The sequence below is a fragment of the Giraffa tippelskirchi genome, chromosome 3 (genome assembly GCF_054371585.1).
Source record: "Giraffa tippelskirchi isolate mGirTip1 chromosome 3, T2T-mGirTip1v1.2.pri, whole genome shotgun sequence".
NCBI classification, from domain to species: domain Eukaryota; kingdom Metazoa; phylum Chordata; class Mammalia; order Artiodactyla; family Giraffidae; genus Giraffa; species Giraffa tippelskirchi.
Genome location: NC_137277.1, coordinates 39111877 through 39130750, shown reverse-complemented (window position 1 = coordinate 39130750; position 18874 = coordinate 39111877). Strand labels below are relative to the sequence as shown.

Here is an 18874-nt window from a genome sequence, read left to right as displayed (position 1 = left end):
GAGAGCCACTGGCCCCGGGGGTGGCACACGGGTCCTCCAGGCCCCAGTGGGGGAGGCTGGGGCCAGGCGACTTAAAGCAGGGACGACAGAGGGAAACTGAGGCTGTTTGGGGAGTAAGCCCAGGCCCTGCCTCTGAAATGTAGCCTGCATCCCTGGGGTTGGCCCAGCCTAGAGGCCCTTTTGCAAAAGCATCCTGTTTCTGAGTTTCCTTGACCACTGAGCCAACCTCAGGGCCAACCGTGCAAAATGGGCCTGAAGTGAGTCTCTTTGCTTGGGGGCTTGGGACCCCTGACTGTGAGAGACGTGTCCTTGCTTTGTTCTTATTAATGATAACAGTAGCTGTCTCCTACTCCCTCACCCCCTGCCCCCCTGGCTTGCTGTGCACTAGGCACTGAGCTATATCATCCATGAACATTATCTTGTCCGTTCCTGTGACAGCTGTCTGATGTGTTGGTTCTCCGTTCCTCTTGGAGGAAAAGGAGGCCCAGAGGGTTTAAGTGACTTGCTACAAGTCACCCAGCTAAGCTGAAGAGCTGGGATTTGAATGCAGGTCTCCCCGATCCAAAGTCTGAGTTCTTAGTCACTGTGTAGATGGTTGCCAAGGAAGGAACCTGGCAGGTCTGTTGGTTTTAGTATGGTCCGCTCACACCAGAGGCTGGCCAGGCAAGGAGCCGGTCAGTTCTTTAAAAAAGCAAAGTGACTTTGGATTTGCATGGATTAGACTTTTTTCTTTTCATTGAAGAACATATCCACCACAATACTAATTGTTAGTATTATAAATAATGTCCCACAATTTTTTTTTTTTCGGCCATACTCCATGGCACATGGAACCTTAGTTCCCCAACCTTAGTTTCACGCTTCCTGCATTGGAAAGTGGTCTTAACTGCTGGACTGCCGGGGGAGTCCCTCACATAATTCGTTTAACTTATCAAATATTTTCATAGCTATTATCTGGTTCCTCCTCCAAGTTCTGTGAAATGAGAAGAGCAGGGCAGTTTTATCTTTATTCTGTGGATGAAGAGACTGAGGCCCAGAGGGTTTTGTCACTTGCCTGAGGTTGAACAGCACATGGAGGGCAGAAGTTGGGACCTGGGTTAGGAGCCTGGTGGGCTCTAAAGGTTGGCCATAGGCTCTCGTCTCCCCCTCCACAGTCTCCCAGCTCTCCATGGTCCCCTTGCATGTGGCTGAAGCAGAGCCACATTCTTGGGCTCCCCCTGCCTGGGGCTGTGTGTGCACCTGACTCTGCTGCTCTCGGTCTGTCTTATTATTGGGTCCAATCTGTGACACCAGCTTGGACCCATTTCTTGGTAGAGTCAGGAGCCCCGGGCATGTGTGCTTGTCTGTTGGAGGTTTGCCATATGACCTAGGCCAAATCTCCTCATCCCTGGGCTCCTCAGCATCCTCATTGGTAAAAGCCAGAAACTGGTCCAGGTCTCTCTCAGGACTCTCAGCTCTGTGGTTCTCAGTCTGAGCCATCCTGTCCTTCTAAATATGTGGGACTCTCCTTAGGGTGACCCTGACCTCCAGGAATTCTGGTCTTTAGTAGATTGTTACCTGGGTAACAGGTTTGGCTTAAGAACACAGGAAAACAGGATGCAGGTGGCTTGAGTCTCAGGTCCCAGCTGCCATTCCCCCATTATTAGATCTCACCTTCCTGGCTGGCTTGCTGCTTTCTGGGATCTCCTCCAGACCAGGGCCTATTTGTAGGTGGGAAGGGGGGAGGAGGGGAAGGAGGGCTGAGTTTGGGGGGTCAGTACTCACTCTGGCAGTTTCATTGGCAGCCTCCTGTGGCAGTGGCAACGGCGAAGAACCAGTCACGGAGCCCCATAAAGCGGAGGTCGGGGCTCTTCCCCCGTCTGCACACGGGCTCTGAAGGCCAAGGGGACAGCCGGACACGATGGTAACTGTCAGTTCTCACCACTGCTGCAGCCATCAGAGGCCAACCTTGGGGAGGGCTTGGCATAGATCAAGAGATGGCTTCCTGTTGAACCTGGTCCCCACTTCAGACACCTGCACACCCCCTGTCACTCATTCAGCTCTTTATCCACCGAGGCAGATTTGGGCAATCTCTGCACAGGACTTTCCAAAGCTGTCCAATATGCATTTTGACCCAAACTAGAAACACTGTTGGGCTTCCCAGGTGGCGCTAGTGGAAAAGAACCCACCTGCCAATGCAGGAGGCATATGAGTTGGGAAGATCCCCTGGAGGAGGACATGACAACCCACTCTCTTGCCTGGAGAATCCCATGGACAGAGGAGCCTGGTGGGCTACAGTCCATAGGGTTGCAAAGAATTGGTCATGACTGAAGCAACTTAGCATCCATGCATGCAGAAATGTCATTGCAATTCTTTTCTTTCTTTGCCTCCTCCTTCAGTGCTTACTCAAATGTCAGTTCTTATGGAAACCTTTGCCTGATTCTAACAGGCAAAGTTCATCAAACCTCCTCTGGGTTTCTAGAATGCTCTTTCTCTCTCTTTTTTGTTTTAAAACAACTGTCTTATTGCATCATACTTCACCTGTTCCTGCTAATGGTCTTTCTGATCATTTAATCACTGAGCCCACTTATCATTTAATTCAGTAAGCAGCATCATTGAGTGCCTGCCCCATGCTGGGCTCCGTGCTCTGTCAACAGCTACAGAAGATGAAAACTTGCCTTGCAGAAGCTTACCATCTTGTGAAGGGAAGGGAGGCATTTAGGTTGATGTCGAGGCCTCCAAGTTGTCTGTCTGCAGCCCTTGATGGTGCACCATCCCCTGGGCTTGAGCATGCAGGACCAGGGGCAGTCTTATAGAAGGGGCTGAAAAAGCTCTATCTGAAACCTGTAAATGTGAGTAAGTCCTTGTGGGCCCCCCAGGAGAGAAGGGCAGAATTGGGAGTGATCAGACTGCAAGTCTTGAGCTTAGGGGAGAGCTCTTGACTGGAGAAGGAGAGACAGGAGGGAGCTCCTGGGGTGGAGGTGATGTTTAAAGAGGGATCAAAGAATATGGCCACACCACAGGGTGTATAGAATGCCTGGGGAAGACCTGCGTTTAGGGGCAAGTGGAGAGAAGAAAGCCAGTAAGGAAGGTTGGAAAGAAGATGAAAGAGGAGAGAGCCTGGAGATGCAGGGGTAGGGGACGGATCTCAGAGGCCAGGAAAAGAGACATTCCTGGAGGGAGAGTCTGCTGTGCCAAGTATACAGAGAAGTCCAACTCAAAGACCCAAACCCCGGCTTGGGTTGACAACCAGGAGATCACTGTGAAAGTGTTAGTTGCTCAATTGTGTCTGACTCTTTGAGACCCCATGAGACTGTAGCCTCTGTCCATGGAATTCTCCAGGCAAGAATACTGAAGTGGGTAGCCATTTGCTTCTCCAGGGGATCATCCGGACCCAGGGATTGAACCTGGGTCTACCACACTGCAGGCACATTCTTAATGGTCTGAGCCACCAGGGACGCCTAGGAGGTCATTAGCACCTCATTAAAAGTACATTGAGGCACTTTTTGCCTCTGGGATGGCTCTAATAATAATAATAAAAAGACAAATAATAACACATGTTGGTGAGGATATGGAGAAATTGGAACTCCTTTGCATAGCTGGTGGGAGTGTAAAATAATGCAACTGCTTGTAAGAACAGTCTGGCAGTTCCCCAGAGGGTTAAACACAGTTACTGAATGACCCAGCAGTTCCACTCCTAGGTATGTACCCAGGAGAAAGAATATATATGTATCATGCAGATATTCATAACATCATTCTTCATGATAGCCCAAAGTGAAAACAGTTCAAATGTTCATCACTCGAAAAATGGATAACTGAAATGTGGTATATCCATAACATGGAATATTACTTTGCAATAAAAAGTAGTGAAGTTAGCATAGAGTATTGCTTACAATAAAAAGTAGTGAAATACCATAGTACCTACTACAACATAGATGAACTTTGAAAATGCTATGCTAATTGAAAGAAGCCAGTCACAAAAAGACCACACTATGTTATATGATTCCATTTATATGGAATATCCCAAATAGGCCAATCCATAGAGACAGAGAGTTGACCAGTGGCTGTCAGGAGCTGCGATTGTAAGTGTGTCCAGAGTTTCTTTCAGGGAAGGCTGAAATATTCTGAAATTACATTGTGGTGATAGTTGTACAACTCTGTGAATAGACTAAAAACCATTGAATTGCACACTTTAAATGAGTGAATTGTATAAGGATTATATCTCAATAAAGCTATTATAAAAATTAAAGTGCATTGAAGACAGGGCCATCATGTCTCCAAAAGTGAGCAGGGCAGTGGGTGTCAGGACCTGGTCTTTGTTAAGCTACAAGAGGAAGAAACCCTGGAGCCCCAGACTGAAAGTGACCTGCTTCCCAGCACAAGGGCCACTTCATCACCTGGAGCCAGGGAGCTCATTTTACAGCCTGTGTGAAGTGTGGCTTCTGGAGTTGAGCAGTGGGAGGCCTGGATAGCACCCTGGGGAGCCCATGTGCATTGTTTTTTTTTTTCCCATTGGGGGGTGGTTGTCCCAGACCCCCTCCATTCCCTTTGTGGCCTGCTCTTGACCTAGAGCTCTGCCGCATGAGATGGCCAGCCTGGGGTGGGGGATGGTGGACTTGGGCTTGGGGGCACCAGCCTAGAACTCTTGCTTGATGGCTCTTGATTCTCACCCGGGAGCCTGGAGTAGCCTCTGATGGAGCAGAGGGTTCGGTGGTCTGTTGCAGTGTCTGAGGCGGTCTGGGTGGGAGTGGAGGTCCTGGTGGCCATGCTGTCAGGGGGGCACTGTGACCCTGCAGGTCCCCATGGTGCTGAGCGCTGGGGGGGTTGCAGACTGGCCCCCTGGCCTCACTCCTCTTCATCATCTCCTCAGTGACAGTGCATCTAGCAACCCCAAGACCCCGGAGGGCGGACACTCTTCTCAGGAGATAAAGTCTGAGACCTCATCCAACCCCAGTTCTCCGGAAATCTGCCCCAACAAGGAGAAGTAAGAGAGTGAGGGTGGGGGTGGGGTGGGCTTTAGCCACCCGGGGCCCCAGAATATGTGCTCTGCTCCCGGCCGGCCGACAACCAGCTTCTCTTGCCTTGGGAGCTCTCTGGAACACAAAAGCCAACACCAAAGCAGGGACCTGCTGGGGGGCTGCTGGTGGGCAAGCTCAGGTCTGCTGGGCCTGCCTTACCCTCAGTCTCAGGGAGGGCCTGTGGGGGCGCTTCTCAGTGCGTGACCAGGGCCTGCCTGCCTTCCCGTTCCCTGCAGGCCCTTCATCAAATTGAAGGAGAACGGCCGAGCCAACATCTCCCGCTCCTCCTCCAGCACCAGCAGCTTCAGCAGCACGGCCGGGGAGGGCGAGGCCATGGAGGAGTGTGACAGTGGGGTAGGTGCGGCCCCGTCCAACCCTGGGGAGCAGCAAGGGGCACCCTGGGCCCAGGCAGATGCTGCTCTGTGAATTAAAATAGCTCCTGTGGGCAGAGCCTCATGCAGGCTCCGCAGATAAAAGAGGAAATGAGGAAATGGGAGAACGCCCAGTCAGCCATCTCCACCCTTCTGGGAGCAGAGGTTCAGGGTGGGGTGGGGGGGTCCTCCCTCAGAGTGACACTCTCTCCCTCCTCAGAGTGACACTCCCTCAGGAGTATCAGCAGCGGGGGTCAGAGGTCAGACTGAATGGTGCCCCAGCTGTGGGCTTCCCAGCTGAAGGAGGGCTCAGCCCTCTCCATGGGGCTGAGTCAGGGGCAATTCCTGGGGGGCAGGGGAGAGGTTGGAATCGAGGTTGGAGGCAACAAAGGGAAAGAGCAGGTCCCAGTGGGGTAGTAGGAACCTATCTCAGGCCTGCCCAAGGTGGGACTGCCCGGCTCACCCAGCCTCTCTCCCCAGAGCAGCCAGCCGTCCACAACCTCTCCCTTCAAGCAGGAGGTGTTTGTCTACAGCCCGTCCCCAAGCAGCGAGAGCCCCAGCCTGGGGGCAGCAGCCACCCCCATCATCATGAGCCGGAGTCCAACAGGTTGGTGGTGTCTCGTGGGTGATGTGGACCATGTGGCTGGCAGGGGCGGGGCTGTGGCCTGGCCACTGTTGGTGGGGTTCGAGCCCCAGGCACGCTGAATTGTCCTGTTTCCATTTCAACCCCAAAGTGTTAGGGCCTCCAGCTCTGCTGGCTCACCGCATCTGTTCATCACCCTTCAGAGGCTGTGTTCTCATCCCCTCCTTACTTGTGGGGAAACTGAGGCTCAGAGAGTTCAGTGCTTTGCCAGAGACATTGAGACTGTGTGACTGGAAAGCTGAGGCTCTTTCCCCTGACTTCTCTGTTACCCCATCACCGACCCAGGGCCTCTCTATCACAGAGACCATCTTGATAATAGAGCGATAAGGAGCGGGAAGCGTGGTGCAGGTGGACGGAACAGCAGTGGGAAAGCCTGGGGGGGAGCCCAGAGGCTGTGTTCTGGACCCACATGTGGTTCAGTGCTGCTGGAGTGCGCGGAGGGGACGTGTCAGGGAGGAGACAGTGGTTAGACAGTAGGACCACCATGGGGACCCTGGGGAGGATTTTGCTTCATCCTGCCCCCAGTGGGAGACATTGGAGGGCCTTCAGTCTTTAAAGGTCCTTAACTAGAAGGAGGAGAGAGACTGTTTTGGTTGCTGCAGCTGGCTGAATAGAAAGGGTTGGTAGGGAGTGGATACAGGGAGGGAGAGCAGTGAGGGGTAACGGTGAGTAGTAGGGGGTCACAGGGCCATGGATGGAGTCTGGGGTGATGGGAGAAGGATGTGGATTCAAGGGGTGCCCAGGTTCAGTAGTGAGGGCTCAGGGAAGACAAATAGTGTGGGCCTTTCAGGGTTCTATGATCCCTGCAGTCAGGCAGAGAAGGAGGATCTGGATCTGGGGAGCGAATGAGGGGTTGGAGCCCAAGGGGTGTCCAAGAAGACATGTGTGGTTGGCACCACTGGGCACTGGGCGTGCCTGGGAATCAGAGTGTTTGTCTTGTCCCAAGGAGGGCAGTATTATGTAGTGGAGGACTCTGGAGCTTGGCTCCAAATCCTGGGTCTTCCACTTACTAGTGATGTGCCAATGGGCAGGTTACTGAGTCTTTTCTGTGCCTCTGTTTCCCCAAACAAAAAATGGAGGGAGGGGAATATTTCCTACCTCATATGGTTGGTTGTGTGATGAGTAAGTGAGCTTATGGTTGTAAGAGATGCAGAACTGTTAGTCTAAGTATTTGTTGAATAACAGGAAGAAAACAATAGTGTAATGAGTGGTTCTCAACCGGGGGTGATGTTGCTTCCTAGGGCATGCTTTTCAGTGTCTGGAGGAATTTTGATTTTCATGATTGTGGGAGGGGAGTGTGCTGCTGGCATCTCCTGGGCAGAAGTCAGGAATGCTGCTAAGCACCCTACAGTGTACTAGGCAACCCCCCTGCCCCACAACAAAGAGTTATCTGGCCCATAATGTCAGGCTGGGGTTGAGGAACTTTAGTCTAAATGATAGAAACATTTAAGGCCAGTGGGCCAGCAGGGTCATTTAAACCATGGTGCTTCTGGGATTCTCATGGTGAAGAATATTGACAAATGATGACGTGCAATGTTAGGAATAAAGAGAAGGCATGGTGCCCAAGTAAACAATTGTTTTTGTTAGGGCGGCAACCCGCTGTGGCTGAGCAGCTGTGGAGCTGAGTTCGGATCCCGGTGCAGTGTTGACTGGCCCACCTCTCTGAGTCTCAGTTTCCTCATCTATAAAGTGGGGTAGTAATGTGAATTCCCAGATTTTTTTTTTTCAACAATGCTTATTAATTAAATATTGAAGGAATGATTGAATCTGTAACCAAGCCTGGATCCTACTTGATATTAATAAATATCAAAATAAATAAGGTTTTGAATAAAAGGAGATTTAGAGTGTGACTTGCTGAAGGTCACCTAGGGCAGAAGGGGACCTCCAATAGGTCTGCGACTCCTGCCGGTGCTTACTGCACCCCTACCTCCCATAGAGTGTTTAACCCCGAGGGGGGCCGCCTCTCACTCCCAGCCCCACAAGAGTTGTGCTTTGTACCGGTAGGACTGGAGTGGGCTTGTGGAGATCTGGAAACCTGTTTTAAAGGAAGAGACAGGGCTGAGGGGAGGGAGGTGGCTGGGAGGGCTTGACATCTGGTCACTCATAATCTCCAATCCCGTGGTCATTGGTCATTTCATACATGAGCTCCCTGGGGTCCTGAGAGGGTGCTGGCGGCTCACACTGAAAGGTAGTCATAGCACCGAGTGGAACCCTTGAATATAAAGCACCAAGAGTAAGTCAGCAATTTCTAGACGAAGTGTACTGAGCTGTAGATTATCTCAGCCAGAGGAAAATCAGAAAGCCAAGTGAGCGCCCTGCCAGTGGTGTGCTGTCAGTGTTTAACAACTGGCTGTCCCACCACACACACACACACACACACATGTTTACTGTAAATTTTACTGATACAAAGGATCTGAAGTACATAATTTATAAATAATGATATTAACTAAATATACAGCATTCTTTACTATAAATTCCTCAGAGTCAATTGATTCTCACAAAATGCTTTTATTGATATTTGCCCAACCTTTGTATCCATAGGAAACATAGTTCCAGATGATGAATGAATGTAGTTTTGACATGAATGATGATTGATATTATTTTGTCAGTAATGTGAGCAGCTTCTCTGCTGAATCAGATAATAGTTTTCAAATACAAAAAGAGTATTTTCTCAGTTTTTTTGTGCCATTCACAATGTAATGAGTAGAGATCAAACACATTTTCAAGTGTAATCTGTTCTATTAACATATGCTCCATGAGTTTCTCACGTCTAGACAATAAAACATTAAATTAAGCTCTGATTTGTAGTGTTTGCTGACTTCCGTGGTGTAACTATTCCTGGCTGATCTCAAGCATCCATGTGGCATGGAGTTGGGAAGAACTACCTGACATAATGGGGGCTTCTCTGATGGCTCAGTGGTAAAGAATCCTCCTGCAGTGCAGGAGGCACGGATTGGATTCCTGCATCAGGAAGATCCCCTGGAGGAAGACATGGCAACCCACTCCAGTATTCTTGCCTGGAGAATCCCACAGACAGAGGAGCCTGGTGGGCTATAGTCCAAAGGATCACAAAGAGTCGGACGTGACTGAGCGTTGTGTGAGCGACTAAGCATGCACATGCACCAGACATAATAGATGTAAATAATCTTAGGAGAATAAATAACAGTAAAATGTAGTGAAATAACTAGATGACTTCTGAGTATTTATTACCTTTGATGAATATCATTTGTCTAATTGTAAGCTTGTAGAATTAAAAAAAGATAACTGTGTGTAACAACCAGCTCACGACATTTCTAAAAATGTGAGAGTTGGCTCTTGTGAATCGGCACAGGTCAGCTAGAGTGCCTAGTGGAGGACGCCCCCTGCTTCTCTGGGGCTCCCTATTCGGCTCCTACCTGCCAGCCCCAGTGACCTCTGTAGCCCCACCCTCCTTTCAAGGGCATTCTTCTTTTTCCTAGATGTCAAAAGCAGAAACTCCCCGAGGTCAAACCTGAAATTCCGCTTTGATAAGCTCAGCCATGCCAGCTCCAGTGCGGTAAGGATCTAGGGATGTAGGGGGAGCCTTCCACCTCCATGTGCCCATCTCCTCCAGAAGCCAGCCATCCTTCCTGGGGTTGGAGGAAGAGGGTGTCTCACACCTCACATAGGGGCAGGGAGGAAGCTCTGGTCTGATCTGAGGGTGCCATTGGTCCCCCATTGGTCCCCAGGCATCAGCCTGGGGTTCACCAGCCACCTTTCCACGCCTCCTGTGTCAGAGCCACACCCTTGGACACAGGCAGATGCAAGTTGGAAACTGTTGGCTCCTGGGGCCTCATGTCCCTTCCCAGGCTCTCTGGAGAGATGAGCACCAAATATACAGAAGCTGTAGTCAGTGGGGATTATGTGGTCTAGTGATTTAAAACTCTCATATGTATTTTTCTTGAAACAGGGTCACTAATGTGAAAGAGGAGTCCTTCGCTTGTCAAAGGTGGGTCAGGTGTTGGTACTGCTGTGGCCACTAGGGAGGGTGTGTCCCTAAGATCGGCGTACTGGTGTTCTGATACCCAGAGAATGGCCAGAGAGATCCTGACTGCTGGGCAGGGCTAGTGCCTCTTCCCTGGGGTCTCTATGATGGGACTCAGGTCTGGATGGGGAAGAGGGCACGTGGCCTCAGGTGCCCATGGGAAGGGTTGCCTGATTGGATTGGACTGGGCTCACCGAGCGCATCTCCCTTCCCTGGAGCAGCCTGTTCCAGCATGCAGAAGGCAGTAGCCCAGAGCCCTCCTTCCTCAGTTGGCCCCTGGCCTTCCTGTTTTGGCAGCCTTTCTCTCCTTGTGTCTTTGTCCAGTTCTCTGAGATGAGATATGTCTTCCCTGTGTGTCCAGAGATGCCTTAGTCTCCTAAACATTGTGCAGGGTGAGCCCAAGGAGAACCCTACTCCCAGCCTCAGTCAGGGACTCATGAGGTTTTCAGCAGAGCAGGGCATGGGTCCAGCTCTCCACGGCCTAGCCTGGCCTCCTGCTAAGGAAGTTACTAGAGACCCTTCTGACTGCCCAGCCTTCTCCCTGCCATGGAGCTCCCAGGGGTGTGAGTCACATTTGGAACCAAGGGGAGGAGCACAACTGAGCACTCATTATGTAAACCTGGCCTGTGTAAATGGGGATGTTGACACTCATTACCACATCCATCATGTACTTCAGATGCCTTGTTCGGGCAGTGGCAGCTCTGCACCCTTGTATCTGGCAGCCTCCGTCCTAAGCATATGTGGGCACAAGCATCTCCTTCTCTTCCTTTACCTGCTGTTCGATCATCTTCTCTCTTCTTGTTTTTTCCAGGGAAGCCCTGATTCTGTCTCGGAGAAGGCTCCTATTCCAGCAGTTTGGGGGTGCCGTCCACTACTCTGACCGTCACAGGCCTGCTTTTCCACTGGCCGCCTGGCCACCAGACAAACTGTCTGTCCCAGTGTCCTGACCTGGCCACAGCCTTGCCCATCCCTGCCAGCACCTCCCCATCTCTGGACAAGGCCTCATTCCTCCAGGCTCCCCCTGCTCCTGACCACCCGATGTGATGTGTGTCTGGGTCATTTGTCGTCTCGTTTTGTCTGCAGGGGAAAGAGTTGGGCAAGGGAAGAGGGGGATCTGGGTACCAGTCAGAGTCCAGAGAGGCAGAGAGAGTGGGGAGGTGGGCAGCCGAGGCTGACAGCAGGGCATTGCACCCAGGCAGCGGCAGCGCCGTGTCCTGGACATGGTAGGCAGGAGGCTGCAGCCACACTGAGCATGTCTCCCTTCCCCAAAGCAGATGCACTTAGTGGTGGTGGAGGGAGCATTTTTCCAAGAATCTAGATTAGTTGCCGTCCTTGAAGGCGTCCTGATAGAAACTGGTTCTGCCGCTCCTACGTGTCTAGAGCTCCCAACATCTACTTGCTTCTGTGCTGGGAGTTTCTTACCCACCTGCTGACGTCAGACCAGACTGCTTTTGTCCCTGCTGCCCCTGGACCTCGAGCCATGCAGCCGGGTGAAGCTGAGACGCAGCTGGGCACGCATGGGAGCAGGCGCCGTGCTCTTCTTGGACGGCTTCACTTCCTGTAGGAAAGTGGTAGCTGCCGGGCAAGTCGTCAGCCTCTCCCCTTTGAGCAGATGCCTTTCCCACGAAGGGGTGGGCAGTGGGAGTGGGAAGGTATTCAGGGAGAGCCAGGAACATGCAGGGGCCTTGACCAAAGAGAACCTCAGGGCCAAGGGCTGGCTGGGTGCCAAGTTTCTGCTGGTTGTGGAGGTTCATGGGAGGCATAGAGAGTTACTTCCATCTCTCACCTCGCGGGGAGCCCAAGAGGCGGGGTGGGGGCCAATTGAATGGGTTGGTCTAGCTTAGGAGTGGGGATGGGTGGCGTCCTTCTGCAGTTTAGATGCCTGGCCTCTGCCAGTGCCCTGGGGGATTCTTTCCAGCTACTGAGCCCTTTGGTTTTAGCAGGGCTTGATGCACCCTAAATCTTAAATCCTTCCCTTCTCCTCTCCAGCCACAAGTCTGTAAGCATTTGTCACATGAGTGGGATTCCTGCAACCTGGGTCCCTGCTGGGTATAGTTCAGACACTACTCGTTATCTGCACCCTCACCCTTTGCTGAGCTGAGCTGGCTTGCTCTCTGAGAAGTGGGCCCTCCTTTCTTCTCAGCCATCTGAGTCAGCAATAGGTCATTTCTGTTGACTGGCCATGGTGGGGTTTAAGGTGAGGAGGTGTCCTCCAAGTTAAACAGAGTCTGAAGAGCAGACCCTTGAGGAGTGCCACAGCTCCAAGTGTGTATGGGGCCTCAGTGGCACACAGCTGCCAGGGTGACACCGCTAGGCTCCTATTTCAATGAGCAGATTACATGGACTTCCAACCAAATGCTATGTTTGCATCAGGATCTGGGCCTATCCCCAAGGCAAGACAGAAAAATGATACACTCGTTTTTTGACTGATGTGACAATTTCCCCATTGCTTTTGCTTTTAGAGCAAACTCTTGGTCCTTCATCCCTAACTCACGTGAACTCTGTGGGATCCTATTTATAGTCTGGGTAGACCTCTCCATTTCACGCTATCTGGGAAATGTGTTTACTTAAAGTACTAGTCTGGTTAGATTTATTCTGGTTAGAAGGTCAACAATGTCTGTTTAGCTTTTATTAAAGATCCCCGTAGCAGTGCCCACGGCTGGAATGAGGTCCGTGGATCCTGGCAGCGTTCTCTTGGCTGGGCTTCTGAAGGAGCTTGAAAGGTCAAACTCCATTTCTTTAAAAACTGTTCTAGGTTCTGGCTGGCTTTGTGAGCAGCTGGTATCTACAGCCGCCTGGTGGTTGTGCTGTGCTGTGTTTGTCGTGCTCTGGGGGTCCCCTGGGGTTTTCAGGTGTTCCGCATTCTGTCCTACTTGAGAACCTTCCACCCACTTTCCCCCACTGCTCTGGCTGCTCTCCCTGCAGCCCCCACCTCCCGGGAGGGCTCTGCCCCCTGCCTCTGAGCCAGTGGCCAGGATGATCACTCATTATGACCAGAGAAACTGAGAGGCGTATGTGGACTCCCTAAGAAACAGACCTGAGAAGTGGCCTCCACCCTCTGTGTGCTGATGGAGATGCTCTGGGCAGGATCTGAAATGTCCCTCCCTCACATCATCTAGGAAGTTTATTTTGTGACTTCTAGAGTGTTCCCCACCAGTCCCACTGAGGTCCAGGGCTGTGGAGAAGAGGGAGAACAAGGACGGGGCTAGTCTGCCTTTGTCCCCTGGACCATGGAACTGGCAGCTTGGGTTCCTGAGGGCTGCTCGCTCCATCTCCCTCTTGCATTGCTCCAGAATGTCTTTCCTTTTATTGCCCCATCTAGTCTTGGGGCTCAAAGGTTGCTCCAACCTCCTGGGTCCTTATGATTAGACTCATCCCTGATGGTGTTCTTGCTGGTATTTGAGGCATCCCATCAGAGACTTATTTCCTGGATGTAACTTTGGCTCTGGGACCTCATGGAAGAAACTATACTTTTCAGCTCTGTTGGGCATCCATATGCCTCTACTGAGCTGAGGCTTAAAAACAGATGCAGAGAGAGCTGGAGAGAGAAGGTCTTAGCTAGAGTTTCTATCTCTGCTAATGGATGGAAATGGGAAAAATATTCTGTGGTTCAGCCTTGTCAGCTTCATCTCCATGTCCAAGCCTTCCGGGCCCCTTTTAGCATCTAATCCAACCGTGTCATCTTCCAGATGAGAACCTTCAGCTCTAGTGAAGGGAAACAGCTTGCTTGAGGTCACATAGCCAGCTGGTAGCAAAGCTGGGATGAGAATCCACAACCCAGAGCCCTTTCTTTGGCACTACCTATGTGGTTGGTGGAACAAGAGACTGGATTTACCAGGGCCCTGAGATCTGAGGAAGCCAGTGAGCTAGTTTCTCGGCACTGGCTGGGATGTATCAGCAGCCACAAGTGCTGGTGGGTCTCAGTCTCAGTCTCTGTTCTTTTCAGCAGGAGGGATGTTCTTTGGGATTTTTTCAGTGAGGGCCCTGGGGTTTGGCTGCAGCTCGGGCAAAGAAAACAAAGAGGGAAAGAGATTTCAGAGGACTGTTTCTCAGTGACATTAGTTCTTCAGTCCCTATCTGTAATGAAGGCATTGGCCTGGGCAAAGATGCAGTTAACCAAACCTCACTTTCCTTTTTTTTAGTTAAGGAGAAAAGTGGTAAAAGGAAACTCTTTGAACTCTCCCTGATCGTTAAACAAAGGTAGTCAATAAAAACCTCAGCTCAAGGGATGACAGCCCATTTCATGTTCTTACCCTGACTGTTTAAGGTGCCAACTCAAACACTACCTTCATTCATTCTTAGTCAACAGAGACAGGTCTGTTGTGGGGGAACGGTCGAGGTTCAAACAGATCTCATGGCTGGCAGGGGCCCCATGGCTCCTCTCCAGCCTCCAGGTACCCCTCTCTCAGAGCTGGGTGAGTCAGCAGTTTGCCAGGGCTGTTCCTACTGCCTGGGGGCCCCCACTGGGGCATTCTGTTCTGCTCTGATGGCTGTTTCATTGCCAGTTCCTTACCCACCTCAACCCCACAGCTCCCTCCTTTCAGCAGGACCATGTGCCTCTTTGGGAGAAAGGAGAAACCCCCCACTAAGGCCAAGGACAGTGGAGTCCTGCCTAGTGAGACACTACTGGGGGGCAAGGGCACTGTCCTGTGCTTATCAGTCCCAGGGAGAGAGTGTGTGGCTGGAAGACTGGAATTTAAATGCCATTGTTTCTGATTTTGTGACATTTCTACTTGGAAGGGTTAATCCCCCCCCTTCCCACTCCTTAGCATGTGTGTCAGCTCTCCCCTATCCCGGGCGTTGCCCTTCCACACTCCAGCCTGGAGAGTGCCGCTGTTTAAGTGTGAAGGGATTCCTCTGTGTGCTAGAACCTGCAAAGTGTAGCTTGGAGATGATGATCCATGTGATGATGACTTTTCTGTCTTTCCTCTTTCAGAGGAGGTGATTTGTAGACACCACCCCCCGACCCCCGACTGCCTATGTAATGTAAATAGTGTACATTTAATTTATTGCTATGGTAGCATATTGTATTTGTTAATGTATAAAATGAATTCTAAAAGGTTGACAAATGTATATTTTGTTGCTTAAATGTGTCTTTGCAGAAATTGACAATAAATAAGATATTTTGTGTCCATCAGTGTTCAGACTTCTTTGCCTAGGGCCCCCATCTTGAGCATCTTTCAGTACATCAGAGACTGAATCCATATTCCCATGGGCTGTATCTAGCCTGTAGATGTATTAATCAAGAAACATCCCTCTGACCACCGGCACCCACCCCCACTCCCAGCTTCATTCTCAATAGCCAATCAAGTTGCTCTTCCCTCACCTTTGATACCTAACCAAATTCCTCTTAATAATTTTCCATCCAATTCTTCACCCTGCCACTGGCTAGAAATCCCCATTTGTCCCTGTTGTATTTGGAGTTGAGTTCAGTCTCTCTCCCTGATTGCAATAGCCTCAAATCCTCAAATAAAGTCTTCCTTGTCTTTTGAACTCTGGGGCAGTTTTTCTTTGACAGGTGGCTAACTTGTCCTCCCCTGCCCCCCAACCCAGCTTCTCCTCCTCTGCACATCCGCACCAGTGTTAGAAGGGAGAAGAGGGAGGCAGAAGAGACCTCTCATTTTGAGACTGCTCCTGAGTGAGTACAGGGTTAGTTGTGGTACTCTGTGAAGCAGACACCAAGACAGGAAGAAGACATTTATTAGAAGAAAGACCTGTGAGAGAAAATGGAGAGGGAGCTGAAGAAAGTTGAAGAATTGTCAGACTGCCATGCAGGTCTGACCGTGAGTGAAGAAGAGATGGGAGGAAGCAACATGGCATGGAGGCATCTTTGATGCCAGTTCATTTCTAAGAAAATTCTAAGCAAGGCTATTGCAGAGTCCCCTAGCCACTGTCACCATCTCCCCGCAGGTCTTCCATTGCAGGCAGATTCTTTATCGCTGAGCCACAGGGCCCACATTAATGTAGGGGGTGGTTAAAGCCTCCTTTCTCTTGGTTCTCTCTGCCTCTCTGTCTGATATAAACCCTCTGTTGGCTCCTTGTGCTTGGCAGGTATTCAGATGCTGCCAATTTGTTATAAATTCCCTTGTTATGAGAGAAATCTACACGCATACAGTCTTTGCTTAATAGTGTAAGAATTTTAAGTTTGGCTACTTCCTTGGTGTCCACTCAGCTCTCAGGATGTCCCCTTATCCTCACCACCTTTGCAGGTAGCAATATCTGCTGCTCTATGTCACATCCTAGCACTCTTTCTCTTCACCCTGCATCTACTTTCTCCTTTCTCCAGACACTAGCCGTGACAAGTGTTTTGGCAATGTTAAGACAATCATCACACATGACTCATTGTGGGATGAGTTTGGAAGACCCTAAATCTTGTAGGAATAAGCAGAGACAAGCCAAATGCTCTCCTTTCATGGAGTCAATCCCCCTCTTATACTGCCTGGAGAATGAGGTGGGGTGTTGCTTTTGTTGCTGGTTCTAATGAAATGGTATCATTCTGCTGGCCTGGTGGGGCTCCGTGGTTGGCTCCAGTGATCCAGTGGTTCTCTGAATTTGAAATGCAGATTTGGAAGATCACTGCTATGGCTCATTCAAACCTCTGTCCTCCAACATTCAATGGTGCTCCTGTGCTCCCATGACAGATACTATTTATGGGAACCAGAGTTAAGTTCCAAGGAGGAACTCTGAGAAGTAGTTATGACACCTAAAGGCAGTGATCCACTGAAGGAGGCCACCAGACTCCATTTCTTCAGGCAGAGATAAAACCTGTTGGGAGCATCAGGTCATATCCGCTTTAGACCAGCTCCCTCTACTTTCAGAACAGGAAACTGCTCCCATTCAGGGATGGCTTCTCAAGCATTTTAGTTTTAGAGTGCATAAAAATCACCTGGAGAGACTGTTAAAAATGCAGATATCAGGCACCATTCCAGAGGTTCAAATTTGATTGGGTCCCAGAAATCTGCATTTTTAATGAGCTTGTGAAGGATTCTGATGCACTGATCTGGTTTGCAGTCTCTATATACATCCCTTTACTATTACAATAGTCTCAGGTCCAGTGAGAAATGGATGGGGAACAGTGAGGGTGTGGGGGGTTTGAGAGATGCCAGTCCCCCACCTAAGGGAATTGTTATTATCATTATCACAAATATGGGAGAAATGTCTGTCCCAGCAATACACAAGCTCTTACAGGCAAATGAAAGGAAATCATTTAGAGAGAAGAGAATAGAGAAATATAAATAAAGCATGAAGCTTGTAAGGAATAGTTTAAGATGAAAATGCATTATGGCTGTGTGAATGACCAGGGTCTCCTGTAATAAGACTGGGAGAAAAGATGAGGTCATGCCTGAAGCAGAGAGAAAGAACTTGGTGAAAAGAAATAAAAAAAATCAGATCCTGAGGATTAAAAATTAAATTAAAATTAAAAATTAAAATACAGCTAGAGCCTCTTTCTCCAAACCAAGACGAATTATCAGATGAAAGATGTGATGGGAGACTTTGGAAACCCACTGGCAATCTAGGAACAAATCAGCTGCTGGAAAGGGCTGAAGATAGCACTCCTGGGTGACATGTTCCCTGTCACTAATGATGTTAGAGGCAAAATAATCTAGTAACTACAGTAGGTAAATGAAAGGATGTGGTTGATGAGTTGACTCCATCAAGGGGAATAATAACACAAAACAGCCCATATAAAAGAACTAGCAGAAACAAACTGCCACCTAAATGACCCCACACGAAGACATACAAATGATTCGACAGACATATGTTAGACTGTGTTACAGAAAAATGCAGACACTTTATGAGAAAGATGGGAGAAAACGTACTCAAAGTATTAGATCAGATAAATTTTACTAATCACCTTTAAAACATTATATTAACATTAAAAAATATGTATAAGACTAACAAGGAAGTCTTCATAGCCTTGCTCTAAAATATCAATTGGTGGGTTTTACAAGAATCTATCACTAATAAGGAATTTGAGGAAAAGTTCAGGGAAAATGAACAACAAAGCCTGGATGAAATCCATCTATGAAACTCAGTATAATAGTGTACGTAATGGGAAAGGATTTTAACTTGTTTAATTATAGGTTTTTTTCTTTCTTTTTTTTTTTAGTTGTGCCTCATGGCTTCTTAGTTCCCTGACCAAGGATTGAACAGACCCATGGCAGTGAAAACACTGAGTCTCCTGGACCTCCAGAGAATGCCATAGAATTTTCTACTAAGGAAGAGAGTTTACAAAAAAATAGAAAGGATGAATTTCCAGCAGATATAAACAACTGGAATCTATTACAAGGATTCAGCAATGATAAAATTATTTCTAAGATTTTAATTCAGTGACTAATGCTAGCCCATGTACACTAGGATGACTAGGTTGCAGAACTTGAAGCAGTCCAAACTAGTTTAAACTGACAAAAAAGGAGGCATTTATTAAAAAGAGATAGGGGTCTATACAAAAAATTGATGAACAACAGAGCTTAATGTACAGCACAGGGAACTATATTCAGTATTTTATAATAACCTATAACAAAAAATATCTGAAAGACAAAACTGGATCAATTTGCTGTACATCTGAAATTAATGCAATATGGTAAATCAATTATACTTCATAAAAAAATGAGGAAAAAAAAGACACAAGGTTTCTCCTAGATTCAAAAGGACGGGGATACAACTAGGCCAACAGTAAAACAACAAAGGTCATCAGGCCTTATGCCTATCTCTCACTTCTTTTTGCATTTCTCTGTATTTCTTTTCTCCCTATTGTGTTGTATCACTTCCTTATGAATATGTGAAGCCTTTTTGTTTGGTTTATTCTCTCTCTGAAGACCAGCTAAGCTGGTGTCAGCACCATTTTGTCTTCACTGCCTAG

At 49.1% G+C, this 18874-nt stretch overlaps 1 protein-coding gene across 20 annotated transcripts in view; it reads left to right on the top strand.

The window, feature by feature from the left end:
- RAP1GAP2 (RAP1 GTPase activating protein 2) overlaps positions 1-15145 on the top strand; it is a 260021-nt gene extending 244876 nt beyond the window's left edge. For 10 of the 20 annotated variants that reach the window (XM_081579971.1, XM_081579984.1, XM_081579975.1 and 7 more), the window contains 7 exons: positions 1782-1900; positions 4847-4960; positions 5231-5348; positions 5846-5972; positions 9467-9543; positions 9937-9975; positions 10823-15145. In XM_081579971.1, coding sequence (XP_081436097.1) covers positions 1782-1900; positions 4847-4960; positions 5231-5348; positions 5846-5972; positions 9467-9543; positions 9937-9945 — 564 coding nt within the window. In that variant the 3' untranslated portion in view covers positions 9946-9975; positions 10823-15145. Of the gene's footprint in view, positions 1-1781; positions 1901-4846; positions 4961-5230; positions 5349-5845; positions 5973-7595; positions 9193-9466; positions 9584-9936; positions 9976-10822 lie in introns of those variants that run through there. The other 10 variants (XM_081579970.1, XM_081579974.1, XM_081579968.1 and 7 more) reach the window with 4 other exon arrangements.
- The last annotated feature ends 3729 nt before the right edge of the window (positions 15146-18874 follow it).